The 17,581-nt window shown below is 36.3% G+C and overlaps 1 protein-coding gene, 1 long non-coding RNA gene and 1 other non-coding gene across 3 annotated transcripts in view; all 3 read left to right on the forward strand.

The window, feature by feature from the left end:
* LOC131218093 (probable dolichyl-diphosphooligosaccharide--protein glycosyltransferase subunit 3B) overlaps positions 1-7,804 on the forward strand; it is a 30,035-nt gene extending 22,231 nt beyond the window's left edge. The window contains exon 4 of the mRNA XM_058212776.1: positions 6,840-7,804. Within this exon, the coding sequence (XP_058068759.1) occupies positions 6,840-7,625 (786 nt within the window). The 3' untranslated portion in view covers positions 7,626-7,804. The remainder of the gene's footprint in view (positions 1-6,839) is intronic.
* A 6,764-nt stretch (positions 7,805-14,568) lies between these two features.
* On the forward strand, positions 14,569-15,268 carry LOC131218342 (uncharacterized). The gene is made up of 3 exons (XR_009157656.1): positions 14,569-14,637; positions 14,805-14,849; positions 14,952-15,268. It is a non-coding gene; the product is annotated as an uncharacterized LOC131218342 (long non-coding RNA).
* Positions 15,269-15,731: 463 nt separating this feature from the next.
* Positions 15,732-15,838, forward strand: LOC131219790 (small nucleolar RNA R71). The gene has a single exon (XR_009158434.1). It is a non-coding gene; the product is annotated as a small nucleolar RNA R71 (small nucleolar RNA).
* Positions 15,839-17,581: the final 1,743 nt, after the last annotated feature.

A 17,581-nucleotide genomic window follows, 5' to 3' on the forward strand; every position in this document is an offset into this window, starting at 1 on the left:
GGAAGTCCAACTTTCGCTCTTAGTTGGAAAACTCTAGAAATTGCCTCAAAATTATGTAGTTTGCTAAAATAGACTTCACTCTGCAGTTTACCAAAATAGACTTCACTCTGCACAATTTCACAGAATGACTCAGAGTTTCAAAATATGTTTTTTCAGGATGATTTCAGGATTCCTTTTCTTCACTTCAAATCTTTAATTCTCTTCATTCCTCACATGGTTTTCTTGGATCTTTGACATGTGAATTCTTCAATCTTGGTCTCCTAAGATCCATCCCCTCCCTTGGTGATTCTTGAGCATCAAATCCATGCTTTTAGCACCCTTTTCAATCCATGCTCTTAAATTCACCTTGCAACACAAACATGAGTAAAATAGAACATTGAGCATTATATGTTTATAAAACCAAGATATAAATGAGGGATAATATGCAATATTTGACCCTTAACACAATCCCCAACCAGCATTTTGCTAATCATGAGCAAAGTATGCGTGAAATAAATCTCAATCCTTAATGTCTAAAACCTCTCTAGAAAAATAATCTTTTATACACCTAAGTATGAATGAGTAGAATTAAGTTACGAAAGTGGAGTTTTGAAAACTTGGAGCCAAACCATATAAGCAACTAATTAAGTAAATTCTTTGTCCATTAAATCGAGCATAATTTGCATATCAAGTTTTTTAATGTGCTCAGTTAAAATCAACTTACTTCCTATACGAATACTATTAGTTCATCATGTTACCCATACTCATCACTTCAAGATCAGTTTGAAACTCAAGTACTGATTCCAAACTTATCCCCTTTTCCTTCTTTTTCAAGTCTTTGATTTTATATCAATGGTTAATTTTTTATTTTTACATTCTTTTCCATATTTTTCATTCTTTTTATTCTTTTTCATGACCACTTTATCGATCTCTTATTTTTTTTAACTGGTTCTTTTCTTCTTTTAAGGTGGATAAAATTCTCTAGACTCAATTCTCACCATCTATCAATGATTCACATACTAACAATCAGAACTTCAGCATGTCTTATAAAAGACAAATTAAATGTGTCTTGTGATTTATGTTAACATGATATTCAAACTATCTCTTAATCAATTGAGCACAAGAACTTAGGTGATAGATAACTTAGTTGATCAAACTCCAAGATAACTTAGTTGATCAAACTCCAACAATCTAAAATTCAATATCTATTTTTATCATACCCAATGCATTTTTAAGCACACAATTCATCGCTTCCTAAATAGATTTCAACTTGAAACATTGAAAAATTTTTAAATATCTTCTCAAAACTGAGAAAACACTGATTAGTTCACCTAATCCCCTATCCCTAACTAAAAAATCTACATTGTCCTCAATGTAAAATAAATAAGCATGTAATACAAAAGAGGTAATGAAAAGAGAAGGGAACTGATGGAAAGGAATACTTGAAGAAGGAATTTTGAGGCTTTTCGAATGGTCTTAGTGTGAAGATGGGTTAACATAAAAATTAAACCAATAAAAAGCAAACTATCCTAAATAGTGGGAAGAAAACTATCATAAATAGTGAAAAATAGGCTATCCTTATCCTAAATCATATGAAAGTAAATAAATCTACCTACACCTCTGTTAGAATAGGAGGTCAATCCTAGTAAACAGGGTCAATCATATGTATTGACATGTCATCTGAATCAAAATTTTCAATTAATGACTTTAAATGATGTCCATTTACTTTGAATTCATTGTCATTGTTTGGATTTTGAATCTCAACAGCCCCATGAGGATAAACATTAGCAATAGTGAAAGGGTCGGTCCAACGAGATCAGAGTTTACCCGGAAAAAGGTGTAACCAAGAATTATACAAAAGGACTTTCTGACCCAGTGTGAATGATTTTCGAAGAATGTGTTAGTCATGAAACACCTTCATCCTGTCCTTGTAAATTCTTGAGTTCTCATATGCATCATTTCATATTTCTTCCAGTTCATTCAACTGAAGTTTACGCAGTGAACTAGCGTTGTCCAAATTAAAGTTCATATTTTTAATTGCCCAATAGGCCCTAAGTTCCAACTCCACAGGCAAGTGGTAAGCCTTCTCATAGATAAGTCTAAAGGGAGACATTCCAATAGGGGTCTTAAATGCAATATGGTAAGCCCATAAAGCGTCGGTCGATTTGGATTGACCAGTCCTTACGGTTAGGGTTAATCATTTTCTCCAAAATATATTTAATTTCCCTATTAGAAAATTTGGCTTACCCACTTGTTTGTGAGTGGTATGGAGTGCTCACTTTGTGGGAGATGCCATATTTCTTCATTAAGTTTGCAAATGGCCTATTACAGAAATGTGAACCTCGATCACTAATGTTGGCTTAAGGCATTCCGAACTGAGAAAGGATGTTCTCTTTTAAAACCTTAATGACCGTTTGATGATCATTGTTTTGGCACGGGATCGCTTTGACCCATTTAGTGACATAGTCTACCGCTAGTAAAATATATAAATTTCCAAAAGATTAAGGGAATGGTCCCATGAAATCGATGTCTTAACAATTAAATGCTTCAACGATCTTAATGGGGTTCAAATGCATCATAAGGCATCATATTTTGATGGGACAATGCTCCCAATTTCTGACAACACTCACAAGCTTTGTAAAACTCTTGAGTGTCCTTGAATATAATGGGCTAGTAAAAGATGCACTGCAAAATTTTTGCCATCGTCTTTTTAGCAGAAAAGTGACCACCACAGGCCTAAGAATGACAGAAGGAGATGACACTTTGGTGTTCATTATCTGGCACACATCTCTTTAAGATTTAGTCTGGGTAATATTTAAACAAATATGATCATCTTAGAAGAACTTGCATACCTCGGCGAAAAATTTCTTCTTATCTTGCGCAGTCCAATGTGTTGGCATGAAACTTGTGGCAAGATAGTTAACAATATCCATAAACCAAGGTGAATGGAAAATAGATTTTCATTAGGGAACATGTCATTTATATTCGTTGTCTCAAGGGAATTGGATAGGTCAAGGTGGGAAAGATGGTCAACCACTACGTTCTCTACTCCCTTTTTATCTTTTATTTCCAAATCAAATTCTTAGAGTAGGAGGATCTATCTTATCAAGTGAGGATTAATATCATTCTTAGAAAGAAGACACTTGAGTGTGCATGATCTGTGTAGATGATGATCTTGGATCCGATCAAGTAGGACATAAATTTATCCAAAGCGAATACTACATTTAAGAGTTCCTTCTCCATAGTTGAGTAATTCACTTGGGAAGGATTTAGAGTTCTACTTACGTAGTGTATAACATAGGGCTTCTTCTCTTTTCTTTGCCTAACACTGCCCCAAGAGCATAATCGGACGCATCACACATAATTTCAAAAGGAATGCTCCAGTCAGGTGGCTGCATGATAGGTGCAGTGGTTAACATGCCCTTGAGCTTAAAAAAAGCTTCCTGGCATTTCTTAGTCTACTCGTATGGTACATCCTTCTGAAGTAGATTGCATAAAGGACGAGAGATGTGACCAAAGTCCTTTATGAATCTCCTGTAAAATCCAGCGTGTCCTAAAAAGGATCGCATGTCTTGTATGTTCTTAGGTGGAGGTAAGTTAAATATAAGATTAATCTTAGCCTTTTCTACCTTAATTCCTTTGGACAAGATGATATGTCAAAGGACAATCCCCTTACGAACCATGAAATGACACTTCTCCCTATTTAATACCAAATTCTTTTCCTCACATTGCTTCAGCACACATTTAAGATTCTCCAAATAATCGTTGAAAGATGGACCAAAGACAGAGAAGTCATCTATGAAGACCTCTAAATATTGCCCCACCATGTCATTAAAAATACTCATCATGCATCACTAAAAAGTGGTGGGGGCATTACACAGTCCAAATGGCATCCTTTGGTAAGTAAAGGTGCCAAAGGGACATGTGAATGTGGTCTTTGTTTGATCTTCAAAGGTTATTTCTATCTGGTTGCAACCTGAATATCTGTCAAGGAAACAGTAATAAGAATGACCAGCTAGCCTTTTCAAGATTTGATCAATAAAGGGCAAAAGAAAGTGATCCTTCCTTATGATGGTATTCAATTTTTTGTAGTCAATGCACATTCTCCAACCAATAGTAACTTTAGTTGGCACAAGTTCATTATCGGCATTGGCTATGATGGTGATTTTAGACTTCTTAAGAACCACCTAAGTTGGACTCACCCATTGGCTATCGGATATAGGGTAATGATACCCACATCCAATAGCTTAAGAACCACGGCCTTTACCACTTCCTTCATGTTTAGATTTAATCTATGTTGTGGTTGCTGGGAAGTCTTCGCATTATCCTCTAGATAAATGCAGTGAACACAAATCAAATGGTTAATTCCCTTAAGGTCCACAATCGACCATCAAAGGGCTCCTTTGTGTTCAATGAGAGTAGAAATAAGCATACTCTCCTATTTTTGCTCAAGGTAAGAAGAAATCACCATGAGGTATGTCTCATCTTGACCTAAATAGACATATTTCAAATCGAAGGGTAAAGGTTTTAAGTTAAGCTTCAGTGCCTTGAGGTTACACAGCAGAGGCACTATATCCATTCGGGGTAATTCTTCAAATTGTGGCCTCCACCGGTTAACTTCAAGTACTAACACAGTATCAAGCATGACACCGATCTCCCTAATCATATCATCATCTAAATCATGGGAGTGGGCCAAGCATGTCTCTAAAGGGTCAGAGGATAAGGTCATCAGAGTTTTATCTTCCACGAAAGAATCAATCAAGTTAACATCATGTGTATCATCATCATCCTCTACCTATTTGCTCATATTGAAAAAGATTTTGAGCTCCATTGTCATATTCCCAAAAGACAAATTCATGACTCTATTCCCATAATTGATGATTGCATTTGATGTAGCAAGGAATGGACGACAAAGGATGATAGGAATTTGAGTGCTCATATCCACGATGAGTTGAGTTTTAGGATGATAAAATCTACTGGATAGTAGAATTTGTCAACCTGGACCAACACATCTTTAATTATCCCTCTCGGCACATGAACTGAGCGATCGACCAGTTGTAATATGGTCTAGGTGGGTTTTAATTCACCTAGACCCAATTGTTCATAGACCGAGTATGAGATCAGATTTATGCTCGCTCCTAAGTCAAGAAGTGCATGCTCAATCTAGTAATTCCCAATTACACAGGCAATGGATGGGCTACGAGGATCTTTGTACTTATGTGGCACATCTTGCTTTAGCATGCCAATCCCTTTTTCTATTAAGAAGATTTTCTTTTGAATGTTTTACCGTTTATTGGTTGTACATAAATCTTTTAGAAATTTGACATATGAAGGTATTTGTTTTATGACATCCTGTAGAGGAATGTTGACTTTCACTTGATTAAGCACATCTAGAATATCTTGAGAGTTAGAGAGAGGTTTTGGTGTTATCAACCATTAGGGAAATGGAGCAATCGATTTGCTTTAAAGTTCCAGTTTACCTCATGTGGAGCATTACTAGGTCTATCAGTCTCATCTACATCCATGTCCTTAGGCTTCTCAGCCCTTACCAGAATAGTTTTGTCAATTATCTTCCCACTCCTAATAGTGATGATAGACTTAGCTTGTTCTATTGGATTTGAAGAGCTTGGTTCCTTAACTCCATATTGCAGTTTAGGATTGGGGATAGGTTGGACTGGAAGCATCCCTTTTTCCATAACCGTAACGCATGAGTCTATCTTTTGTATAGCCTTTGTGATTTCTTGTAAGGCTTGAAGAGTACTTTGCTAGATGAGCTCTTGAGGATTTTGAACCAATTCCTCTTGAGGTTTCCCTTGATTTAAGAATTGATTAGGGATTCCTTGAGGTGTAACAGATTGTCCATTCCTCCAACTGAAATTCAGATGATTTCTCTAGCTTGAGTTGTATGTATTCGAAGTGAGTCCCTGGAAAGGCCTTTGGTAGTTGTCTACGACATTTGATTGCTCATTCAATATTTCTTGAAACGCAGGTATTGTTGGGCAATTTTCAGTTCTATGAATGTTGCAAGCACAAATACCACAGACAACTTCCATATCCTTATCCTTCCTAAGTTTTATGGTCTCAAGTTTCCTTGTGAGACTAGCCACTTTAGCATTGATATCATCTTCCTCTTTCAAAAGATATATTCCACCTCTCTCCTTTGATTGAGTAAGCTTAGACGTGATGCTCGTTATTGGGGAGATGTCCCATGATTGTGTGGTTTCAGTAAGTTTATCAAAGTAATCCCACACTTCATTAACATCTTTGTTAAGGAATTCCCCATTGCACATTATCTCGACAAACTGGCCACTACCAAAAAAATTACCAAAGGTTACGGACTATTCTGGTTTTTAGCTACGGATATAAATCATAGCTTAGTTACTATGGCTTAAAACTATAGCTAAAACTATCCAAACCGTAGCTAAAAGCTAACTCTGCCAGACGTACATACAACCTTGGATAGCCCCATAAGAGATTCTACGAGGCCCATTAAAATGTGTGCACTCCATCTAATATATCTATCCATTTTTAAAGAGTATGTTAGGGTAAGAACCCAAAAAAGAAAGTAGATCGAAAGCTCAAGTGGACCACACGGTAGGAAAGAGTGGAGATTAATCCATTGATCGATGGTGTGGTTCAATTAGACCTTCGATTTGCCTAGATGTTGGGTGCATTCCGTATAAAAAATTATAAAATTAATGGACAGAGTGGATATATCAATTGCATCAAGATGGACCCTACAAAGCCCTTGAAAAGTCCATCCGTCCAGATCCCATTAAATGTGCACCCCTAGAGTGCTGGTTACGGATTATACAATGCATACGGTCATATTGGCTTTTAGCTATGGTTAAAAATCGTAGGAGGACCGTATCAGGCAAAAATGCAGAAAACCGCGCTACCTTTTATCTTTTCCCCTCTCACGAAAAGTTCATTTCCCTCTGTCCAACCCTATTCCCTCTCATGTCCATCCCTCTCTTTCTCTCTCTCAATCTCCCACACCCCTCTTCTCTATCTCTCTCAATCTCATCCACCTCGTTGGGCCCAACGTAAAAAACCTCAAGGAATCTATCGCCATGGACCAGACCGATTTCGCACGCCTCACCGACTCAATGACCGAGTTCGTCGAGGCCAAGACCAAGCTCTCCATGGGCTACATCAAGCCCCCGCCGATCGTGTCTAGGAACCAGCTACTCTTTCTCGTCGTCCTTTTGGTAACATCGATTCCGTTCATGATCAAGAAGGTGATTGCCAGGGAAACCCTTCTCCATGATTTGAAAGTTTGGATAGCATTCACCATCTTCATCTATTTCTTTAGCGTCTCAGGGGCAATGCATAACATAATCCAGATGATGCCCCTATTTATGATGGACCAGAATGATCCGTCAAAAATAAATTTCTTCTATCAAGGGTCAGGGATGCAGCTTGGAGCAGAGGGATTTGCAGTTGGGTTCTTGTATACGGTGGTGGGGTTGTTGTTGGGGTTTGTGATGCACTTCCTGGTGCGGGTCCAGAATGGGACTGTCCAGTGGGCATTCATGTTTGTGGCAATCTTGGTTTCGTTCTGGGCAGTGAAGAAGGTGGTGTATTTGGATAATTGGAAGATAGGTTATGGGATCCATGGGTTCTGGCCATCCAGCTGGAAATGAGAGTAGGCTGCATTTAGATGCGTATCTTGAAATTTTCGGGTAAGGATTTTCTGGGTCAAAGTGGATTCAGTAGTTTTGTTATGAATTTTGTTGGATGAAATGATTTTGACCTGTTGATTATTATGTTTTGATGATAGTCTTACTTGGGATGTCATAAATCTTAAATAGACGTTAGAAAACTTGCTTTGATTAATGATTTTAAAAAAAATAAAAAAATAAAAAAATCTCACACGTCCCTTTTCTCTATCTCTCTCTCAATCTCTCACGCCCCTTCTCTCTCTCTCTCTCTCTCTCTCTCTCTCTCTCTCTCTCCTGCGCCCCTTTTCTCTCTCACTCCAGAAGACATCTCGGTAACAAATTCAGAACTTGGTAAGCTTCGAATATGAATTTTTTTTCCTTTCATATTTGTGTATGTGGATCTTTCTGATTACTTCCCTTGCATCCTTTTTTACTTCCAATGCAAACTTAAAATGTAAGGGAAGCCGAAATTTGGAGTTCCAATTGCCGGTGGTCTGACACTTCACATTGAAAGAACTGCATTCTGGCTCACATGAAAGAACGACATTTTGTCTAGGTCATCCGTCTTGCCGGTCCCAAGCCCAGGTAAAGGAGGAGGGAGAAGGCTTCAAGGTGAGCTTAGCCCTTTTTTATTGTTTTTCCTTGATGTTAGTAATTCCGTTTGATATTTACTTTTGTTCATGTTGTGGGCTTTGCAGCAAAACTTGGAAAGCTTAAAGATCATCTCAAACAACTGGAGAATGAATTTGTTAAGTCTCTAGGAGGAATGAATTTGTTAATTCTGGATGATGTTGAAACAGAACAAGTGCTTCAATACCAATTAGATGGTGTAATGCTTTATCTCTTCGGAAACATTTTGAAATAGACTTTTGCAGCCATGCACTAAATGATGTTGGTAAATTTTGTTTTGCGATAAATGGATCATATGAAGATCGTGGCTGGCCAATGCATGTCAAACCTTTGCTGACCATGGTTGACCTATGGTTATTCATCATGGCAAAAAAAATTTCAGAGATATTTTGGAGGGATATTTGGATCATAGAGTACATGAATGGTGCAATTAAGTTGTATTGGATAGTTGTATAGTTCTTTTTGTACTTGTTAAGGTATTTTCTTCATTTGAAGGTATAGGAAGCCTATGAACTCATTTTCAACTATATTCAGGCCTGTTTTGGAGATCAAAACACAAGATTTGATATATTTAAATGAGATCAAAACTCATTTTCAAGGTATATTTAATACTCAATTCTACAGTTAACTCCAATAGCTACACTGTCAATCCACTATTGAAAGCCTCCCTAGCCTCTAAACTGCTTCCATGCTCCCTTTTTCTGGGTTCATTTCTACTAGATATTTAACTACATTCCTCTTTCCTTTTGTGAAGATTACACTCAATACCATGTAAAGCAGGATACACCCTCCTCTTTTCTTTGCTGGAGAGGTGGTATTTTCTATCCTGCTTTAGTTTAGAAAGCTTTAAGTCCATCCATAAGGCCCACTCATGATGTCCAAAAGTTGATTTCTTTATAGGTATTGAATATTGATGGCATAACTGGTGGGTTTAACTTTCAGGTAATATTTGTTTTTTGAGGAATTACATGATCCTTGGGCACACTCCTCACTGGGTCCTCTTCCTTTTGATGGGTAGCTTGGTATCTTAAATGCTACTCAATCCCAAGTACATACAACATACTGGCCCATTTATGAGAAATCGTCCATGAATCTGACTATGCGACCAAGCTAAAGTAGGCCCCTATTGCGATGTCTAGGCAGCTGAATTGTCTAGGCATGCCCCAATTGCGACCAAGCTAAAGCAGGCCCCAGTAGCTCTCAAACTATAGTTAACCTGTCTTTTATTCTCTAGTTTGTGATTGTTGTAGATGATGAAAATGGTGATGAGGAAGGAGATCTTATCACGGAAGCATCTCTTAGAAGTTTGAAGTCATTTTCTTAAGGGTGATGTTGTCTGTTGAAAATAACTGGTATTTTTATGTTGTTGAGATCTATTTACCTTTAAACTTACATATGTGCCATGTGTGTGGTGGAATAATTGTCCCAACTTATTGAGTTGTGGCAATAGAAGTTGTTATCTAGCCCTTTTCTCAAAGGTTTTTGCTAAGACCATGCATGGGTGCCCATGATGCATAAGGTACTCATTCCCTAGCTTCTGGAAATGAATCATCATCATCATCAACATCTATAATCAATTTTTAGCAATTGGTTTAGGTTTTTGAAGCTATGCATAAAGTTTGAGAAATGGATGATTTTGACTTTTCTGCTTTGCTGAAAAACATTTTTCATGTAGTACAGCTGCTAGGAATCCTAGTTTCTAAAAACAAAAGAGAACAATTATAAATTCGGATTTGAATCTAAATCATAGGATTCAAATCATAGAATTGTAGGATTCATCTAGATAAAAGAGATTCAAGATGGGATTCAAATCATTCTGCTTAAGTTCAGCTCAAATCATAAGTTGTAAATCAACTATGATCAGAAGTGATTGATTTGTGTAGCCAAGTAAGCATGAAAAAATAATAATAACGATTTCTAGTTCCTGTAATGAAGAGAGTGGCCCTTAAATTGCAGTCAGGTCTCTTTTTAGTCCAACTTAAATCTAGTGGACTTGCAATTTGGAGCCTAATCCATCACAAATAGAACTTCATTTTTCTACTCAGACTAATAATTGCCAATTCCATATAATAGTGCATCCAAATGCTATTTAAGTATATCACCATAAAACATCTTACTAAAATTTAGGCTTTGGATAGTTAAGTGGTCTAAAGAAACTGATAGTTCCATAGAACATCGATATGACAGTCATGATAAGGGTCATCTTGAACTTCGAAATTAGTTCCCACGAATCTTAAAATGCTAAAAAAAATACTTGTACTTGATCTTTGGGTGGGACATTCATTTCTGATCATGTGGGTGGGACATGCATTTCTGATAGTGTAGTTTGTGAATTTGATGTAAGAATAGTCTCAACTAGATTTGAAATTCTATTAATTGCTTCTTCAAGGAAATCTTCAATTGAAAGATTTTGATATTAAAAAATTAGCAGGTGGGGTCTCTAAGAAGCTGTAACTGAAAATTTCCTTGAAATCCATCTCTTTTGGGCCGGGAAAGGGACTTGCTGTATACCTAATCAAGGTACTTTTGGTCCATCCATTTTGGCCATCAGTGTCACTCTAGGTAATATATCCAGGACTAAATATTAGAATTAAATTCTACAAATTTCTAACTGTTTGATACTAACAGATGAATATCCATATCCTTTTTTTTCTTTTTTTTTTTCTTCTTTTTTAATTTAGATTTCATACCGACTGTTACAAGTCCGCTTGGTTGGGGAAAGAAAAGCAAGACTGGTTTGATCATTGGGATTATAGTTGGTGTTGGCACTCTAAGCTTTATATCCATTTTCGCAGTTTTTATCTGGAGACACAGGAGAAGGGGTATTGGTGAAGATGAAGGTAATGCCAATATTGCTAAACTAGGGTGCATTTGGATGCTCAACTGAAGTGGATTACCATTCATTCAAATCATTGCAGAGGAATGGCCAAAGTTGGGGGTGATGCTGTAATTGCAATTCCATGTATACCAACTTGAAATGGTCGCAATTGCAATCTTGACACTAACCATACTTGGTCACTTTCTGTTTTATTGAAATGGATTATTGCGATTCAATTCAACTGAGCATCCAAACACAGCCTAATCGATATGCATTGAAACTCCAACTCAGACACTTGTAACTTAATTGGCGGAATATAGTCTTCCGTCTTAAACAGGAGAAATTACAATTTTGTTCCAAAAAAACTTCTTGTGGTCAATTGGCTTTCTTAGGCCATATTCAGATGTCCAAGAGGGCAGGATTCCATTCCGCCCAGGTCAATATCCACAATATTTCAAACATGACCTAAAACATCCTAGATATTGACTTGGGGCAGAAAAAGTGGATAATTGCTACTCTCTATACTGGAGTTTCCATTTTCTTTGTTGTCTCGAACACTCAACGGAATTGATGAACATCTGGTTTGCCAAAATATCCGTTGTGATTGTGATTTAGGGTACATCCAAACACACCCTTAGGATGTGCTTGGACGCACAATTGAATCATATTGCATTAATTAGTGCAGTGGACTGGAAATGGAAAAATTATAAAATATTCATATTAATGGAATATTATTGAAATTGTAATACATTAATTTTGAGGTTGGACTTGAAAGGAGAGTAACTGATTGTCATTACAGTCTGGTTATTTCATCAGGACTCAATTGAATGCTCACAATTCAATTGGTTGTGCATGCAAACACAGCCATACAATTTTATTTTTAGTGAAGCCCATGTTCAAAAATAAAGATTATGCATGCATGCATTGATCAAGTAGATAATATGATCCGAATATTCCTTTGTATTTGAATTTGTAGAGTGTCTAATCATGGCTGCCAAAGCAAACAGTTTCAGTTATTTTGAACTAAGGGCTGCAACAGAGGACTTCAGTTCGGTAAATAAGTTGGGAGAGGGAGGATTTGGGCCCGTTTATAAGGTACCTTTTTGTGTTTAATTTGAAATAAAAATGAAATGGAAATTTAAGAACTAAGGATGTGTTCGGAAGTTTCCACTTTTGTCCATAAAACGGGTTTGGCTCAAATCATAAATGAGAAAAGAATGGGTTTGTAATTCTAGAACATTATTATCTCACTTGGTTTGGGTTGAGAAAATGGAAATAAATTCCAATTTGTGGGGACATCCAAACAGGCCTTTAATTATGCACTCTTGATAATTTGATAATGGACAACAATGTATGCATGCATATGACACACCTAGAAACGTTCAAAGATTAGCCGGCATAGTGGGTGCATGGATGAAGGAAGAAGATTACTATTTTCTCCTAATCCATGAATTCATAAGCAAAGTGAATCTCTAAAATGAGAAATAAAATTGACATTATTGAATGAAAAGTGTTGTTGTTAACATACTTGATGGCCTTATTTAAGCAAAAGAAGCCCTAGACTCCTACAACTCAAACTAGGAAACTTTTCTGAAATAGTAAAAATTACTAAAAAGCAGTAAAGACATATAATCCTACCCAAACTCATAAACAACCCTTAGGTGATTAAGCAAAGACTTTGGACCTCAATCGGACTCTTAAAACCCTACAAAAATCGAAAAAAAAGAACTTACCTAAAATAGTAAGTTTTGAACTAAACATAATTTTGACTCAGAAAACTATCATTTGTTTAGAAATCCTTGAGGCCAACGTACTCCATCAATTTCCATGTCGCAGGGACGATCCTGTTTGTTGTGGTCTTGGATCAAGTTGGGTTACATGCATATGGTCATCATCTAAGCCTCATCTCAAGTAAGTGGGTTACATGCATATCATTACTATAAAATATATTATTCATTACATTTTATTTACGATATTTGTGTTTGTAATCTAATAATGCATATTTTAATTATGGATAGTCTTTGGTGGTTGCCAACTTTCCATTATGTTCGATTAAAAACTTAAAATATGTTACAAAACCTAGTATAGGGAGAATTGACAATAAACCAATGAACTTCTATTTCTCAAATGCTTTAATACCATGTTACCTAAAAAAATGCTTTAACAGCAATTTAGAAGTTAAAGGCTTAAAAAGACAAAAACTCAACTTTCAATTAGTCAGGTCGACGGAAATCACTCTTACCAATCAATGGTCCAATATGCCATCAAATGCATGACCAAGACTCAGACTCTCTTATCATATATACATTTTTATGTGCAATTTTTAGGCTAAATAAGTAAGACACAACCCTTGTCCTATCAATTTTAGGTCAAGGTGGTCTCCCATAACCGATAATCAGAACCTTGGTTCTAAAACTTGTCATTTGACTACCTTTCAAATTCGGTAGGTTCTGTGAATTCTAATAATTGGCTTTTCAAGCATCATTTGTTTGAGGCGAACCATTCTCCAGTTTAGTACATCTAGGGAGATTTAGTTTGTATTATGCATTTTGACTCTTTCATTTTATGCCTTGTAAATCGTAGCCAAATAATAATGGATTATGAAGATGGTACTTGTTTGTGTTACAGAGGTGATTTTGCTTGTGGTTACATGATAAATTCTAAGCTTGAGAAAGCTATGAAGGAGTTTGGTACTTGTTTGACGATGTTTTAATTATTTTTGCATATAATTAAATGTATGGATTCAAATCTCTATTTGCACTTTGAGGGCCTGTTTGGAAGGATTGCCAAGTTGGAGTTGGCATGCTACTCGAGCGGAACCCATCTGATTTGCATTAATTGGGTTGGCACGGGAAAATGCAAACTGCATTAAGTCAGATTTCTTTTATGCTCTATTGCTACCCCATATTGCAAATGGGTTTGCCCATTGCCCATTCTCTATTCCAAAAGCGAAGCTTCCAAATGCACCCTGACTTTTAAACACCTTTCAAGCTCTTTCTAGAACTTTTCATATTATTGCCAAAGCAATTTGTGAGGGGAAAAAATGTGAATCATAACATGTGTATACCCATGCAACATGAGCCGACTCAATCATCCGGCGAGCCATGTTTATGCTAGGAAAATGGATAGAAAACCACCAACTACAACATGTTTGGCATAGGAAAATTAATGGACAGAAAACCACCAACTACAGCATGTTTGGCATAGGAAAATGGATAGAAAACCATCAACTACAGCATGTTTGACATAGGAAAATCTCTTAGTTTGGAACATCCTAGCCACCTATTGTACATGTGACCCAAGTTGAAACTTGGTTGTGTACATGATTCCCATCCACCACTAATGGATGATTGGATATCTAGGAACAGAATCTCATTTAGAAATGAGAATGCATGAATCTTACTGTAGAATTATTTTAACTGCTCCAGTTTTATCTTTGGTTATTATAGTTTCTGCTGCAGGTTGTGAAATGTGAATTGCCGGTTGTCCCTGTGAGGGAATTACCATCTAAGGAATGTCCAACCTAGCTCTCTAGTTCCCAATCAGGTAAATTTAGAACCACCTACTTTCTAATTCCCAGTCAGGGTGAAAGAAAAACATCGCTATCTATCGGAGTATACTGTGCATTGGACTCTAGCTCCTAGTCCTGCTTCTTACCTATTTCTTTTTCTTTTTTGCCTGCTATCTAATTACCTAAATTTCCTTCTGTGCAGCTATATTTTAATCCTGCTACTATGAAAATGTTGAGCAACTTAAAGGTATATATTGTTGACATATGGATTGTCTTTGACATTTTGTATTTTGCATTTTAGCATAACTGTTGCACACTTACTGTATGTTGATGAAGTTTGGTTTTACAGTATGAAAGCAATGGGTGGTTCGTGAGGTGGTCAACCATGTGCAGTAAGCTTTCGGATCAAAGCGAAGCTGAGAATAGGGTGTTCGTGGATGGAAAATTGATAACCAGTAGAGGCACATCCATGGAGTTGTCACTTGCGATTGTTGAGAAACTATTTGGCTATGAGAAGGCATTGGATCTTGCTGTTAATGAGAACTTTAAATAGACATATAACTATTATGTTGGTATTGTACTTTTGTCAATGGATTAAAATGAATGATTGTATTTGATTGAATGAATAAATGATTTAGCCATGAAGTATTTATCTATATTAGCTTATATGAGTTGATCTATCAGGTCATGTACTACAATCGTAAAAGATGCCATTATTATATTTTCTTTAATTATTATTTTTTAAAAAAAATAGGCAGTTGCTACAGCTACTAACCATAGCCCTTTATCTGAAAACCGTAGCTATTTCTAATTTTAGCATATTGTTATGGTTCTTTCTACTTTTAGCTACAGATATAATCCGCGGCTGTGTATGCTTTCGAGCTACGGAAAGTATTGTTACAGCTTTAATCCGTAGCTATTGTCTTTATGGCTACAGATTAAAATCGTAGCCATAGCTTTAAGACCTATGGCTATGGCACCAACGGCTACGGTCATGCTACGGACTATAACCGTAGCCATAGGCCTTTAGCTACGGCTTTTATCTGTAGCCTTCTTCCAGTTTTTCAATAGTGGGCACATGGAAGATGTCAGTCCTTCATGGAAGAAATTTGTTATGCGCCACGTTTCAAAACCATGTTATGGGCATGAAATGACACGATCCTTGAACCGCTCCCAACATTGGAAGAATGTTTCATCTTCCCTTTGGGTGAAGTTCATGATCAACTTTCTGATGATGTTCGTTTTATGATCTGGGAAGAATTTCTTTATGAACTCCCTTGTCATGTCATTCCATTTGCCAATAGATTGTTGACGTAGTGAATGTAACAATGTCTTAGCCTTTTCTTTTAGGGAGAAAGGGAAGACTTTCAGCCAGATTGTGTCCTTAGACACATTAGGAAAGTATAAAGTGGTTATGTTCTTATCAAACTCTTTCAAGTGTAAATATGAATTTTCTAATTCAAGTCCAAGGAACTTTGGAAGGAGTTGGATCACTCCTGGCTTGATGTCTATGTTTCCTTTATTTTATGGAAAAGCCATATAGGAAGGGGTGCTCACCCTCACCGAATGTAAATAGTCTCGTAAAGTACGAGGCGGGGGTGCTCGATGCACCTTGTTCTCATCCTGGATTTCCTCCACTCTAGGTTGGGGTGGATTTCGAGGTTGATTGGTCAGTTGATTTGTAGCCATAACTTTGGTTAACTCTATGGATTTCGAGTGGTGTCTAATCTTGTGATGGATAGATAACCCCTCAACCAATCCTCCTTCACTCAAGAGACCTCAAGTGTTATCACGGACCAACTTGGGTATGAAACACTCTCAGCCCTCAATTTCGAAATCTAACCTAAACATAAAAAGAAAAAGGAAAATAAAAATCTAGAAATAGAAAGAGAGAATTAGAAAGAAGTTACTAAATTAGAACTTTCTATGTTAGGATCCTACAAAAGAAAAAGGAAAGTGAATTAGTTTCTAAAAAGAGAAACAGAAAGTTTCAAAAAATAAAACAATGAGTTAGTTTTTAAAAACAAATTAGAAAAGTTTTTAGAAAAACAACCTAGTTTCCAAAAATGAAAAAGGAAAGTTTCTAAAAACAAATTAGGAAAGTTTTTTAACCTAGAAAAAGGAAAGTGAGCTAGTTTCTTAAAAAAGAACTAAGAAAGCCACCTAGTTTCTAAAAAAAGAAAAAGGAAAGTTTCTAAAAAAGAAAAAGGAAAGTAAACTAGTTTCTAAAAACGAAAAAGGAAAGGAAATTAGTTTCTAAAAACAGATTAAAGAAAGTTTCTAATAAATTAGTTTCTAAAAACAAATTAGGAAATTTTCTATCATAGAATTAGAAAGTAAATCGGTTTCTAAAAATAGAAAAGGAGAGTTTCTAAAACTAAAAATAGATAGCTAAGTTAATTTCTAAAATAATTCAGAAAAAACCCTAACCTAAAAATAAAAAGTAAAAAAACCCTAATATTAAACTAATTTCAAAACTAGTTAATTTTAGAAAAATGCAACCGTTACCCCGGCAACGGCACTAAAAACTTGTTCACAACCTCAAGTGTAGGGTCGTGATGTAGTAATATCTCGTGAGAACGAGGTCGAATCCATAAGGACTAAACTTGTACGTATTCTGAAAAGAACTAGAACTAGAATTAGAAAAAGATCTAAATCTAAATATGGAATAGAATAGAGTAATTGTGAATGATTTATCAAATATCAAAAGTGAACTAGACCACCAAGGATCCACTTGTAGTGATCAGGGAGCCCTCTTACTTGATTTAAGTACCACAATTGGAATTGGAGTCTTATCCTATCCAATTGGAAGATATACCAATCAAGATCAAATTTGAACTTTCCTTGACCTAATTCTTAGTGGAGGAGAATTGTGATAATTGGAGGGGATTCCATCACCAAACCATGCCCATGAGACGATGGCCAACAATAGGATTTACCAATCCCACAATCTTAAAATTAGGAAAAGAAGATACTCAA

Source organism: Magnolia sinica, chromosome 11 (genome assembly GCF_029962835.1).
Source record: "Magnolia sinica isolate HGM2019 chromosome 11, MsV1, whole genome shotgun sequence".
Classification (NCBI taxonomy): Eukaryota; Viridiplantae; Streptophyta; class Magnoliopsida; order Magnoliales; family Magnoliaceae; genus Magnolia; species Magnolia sinica.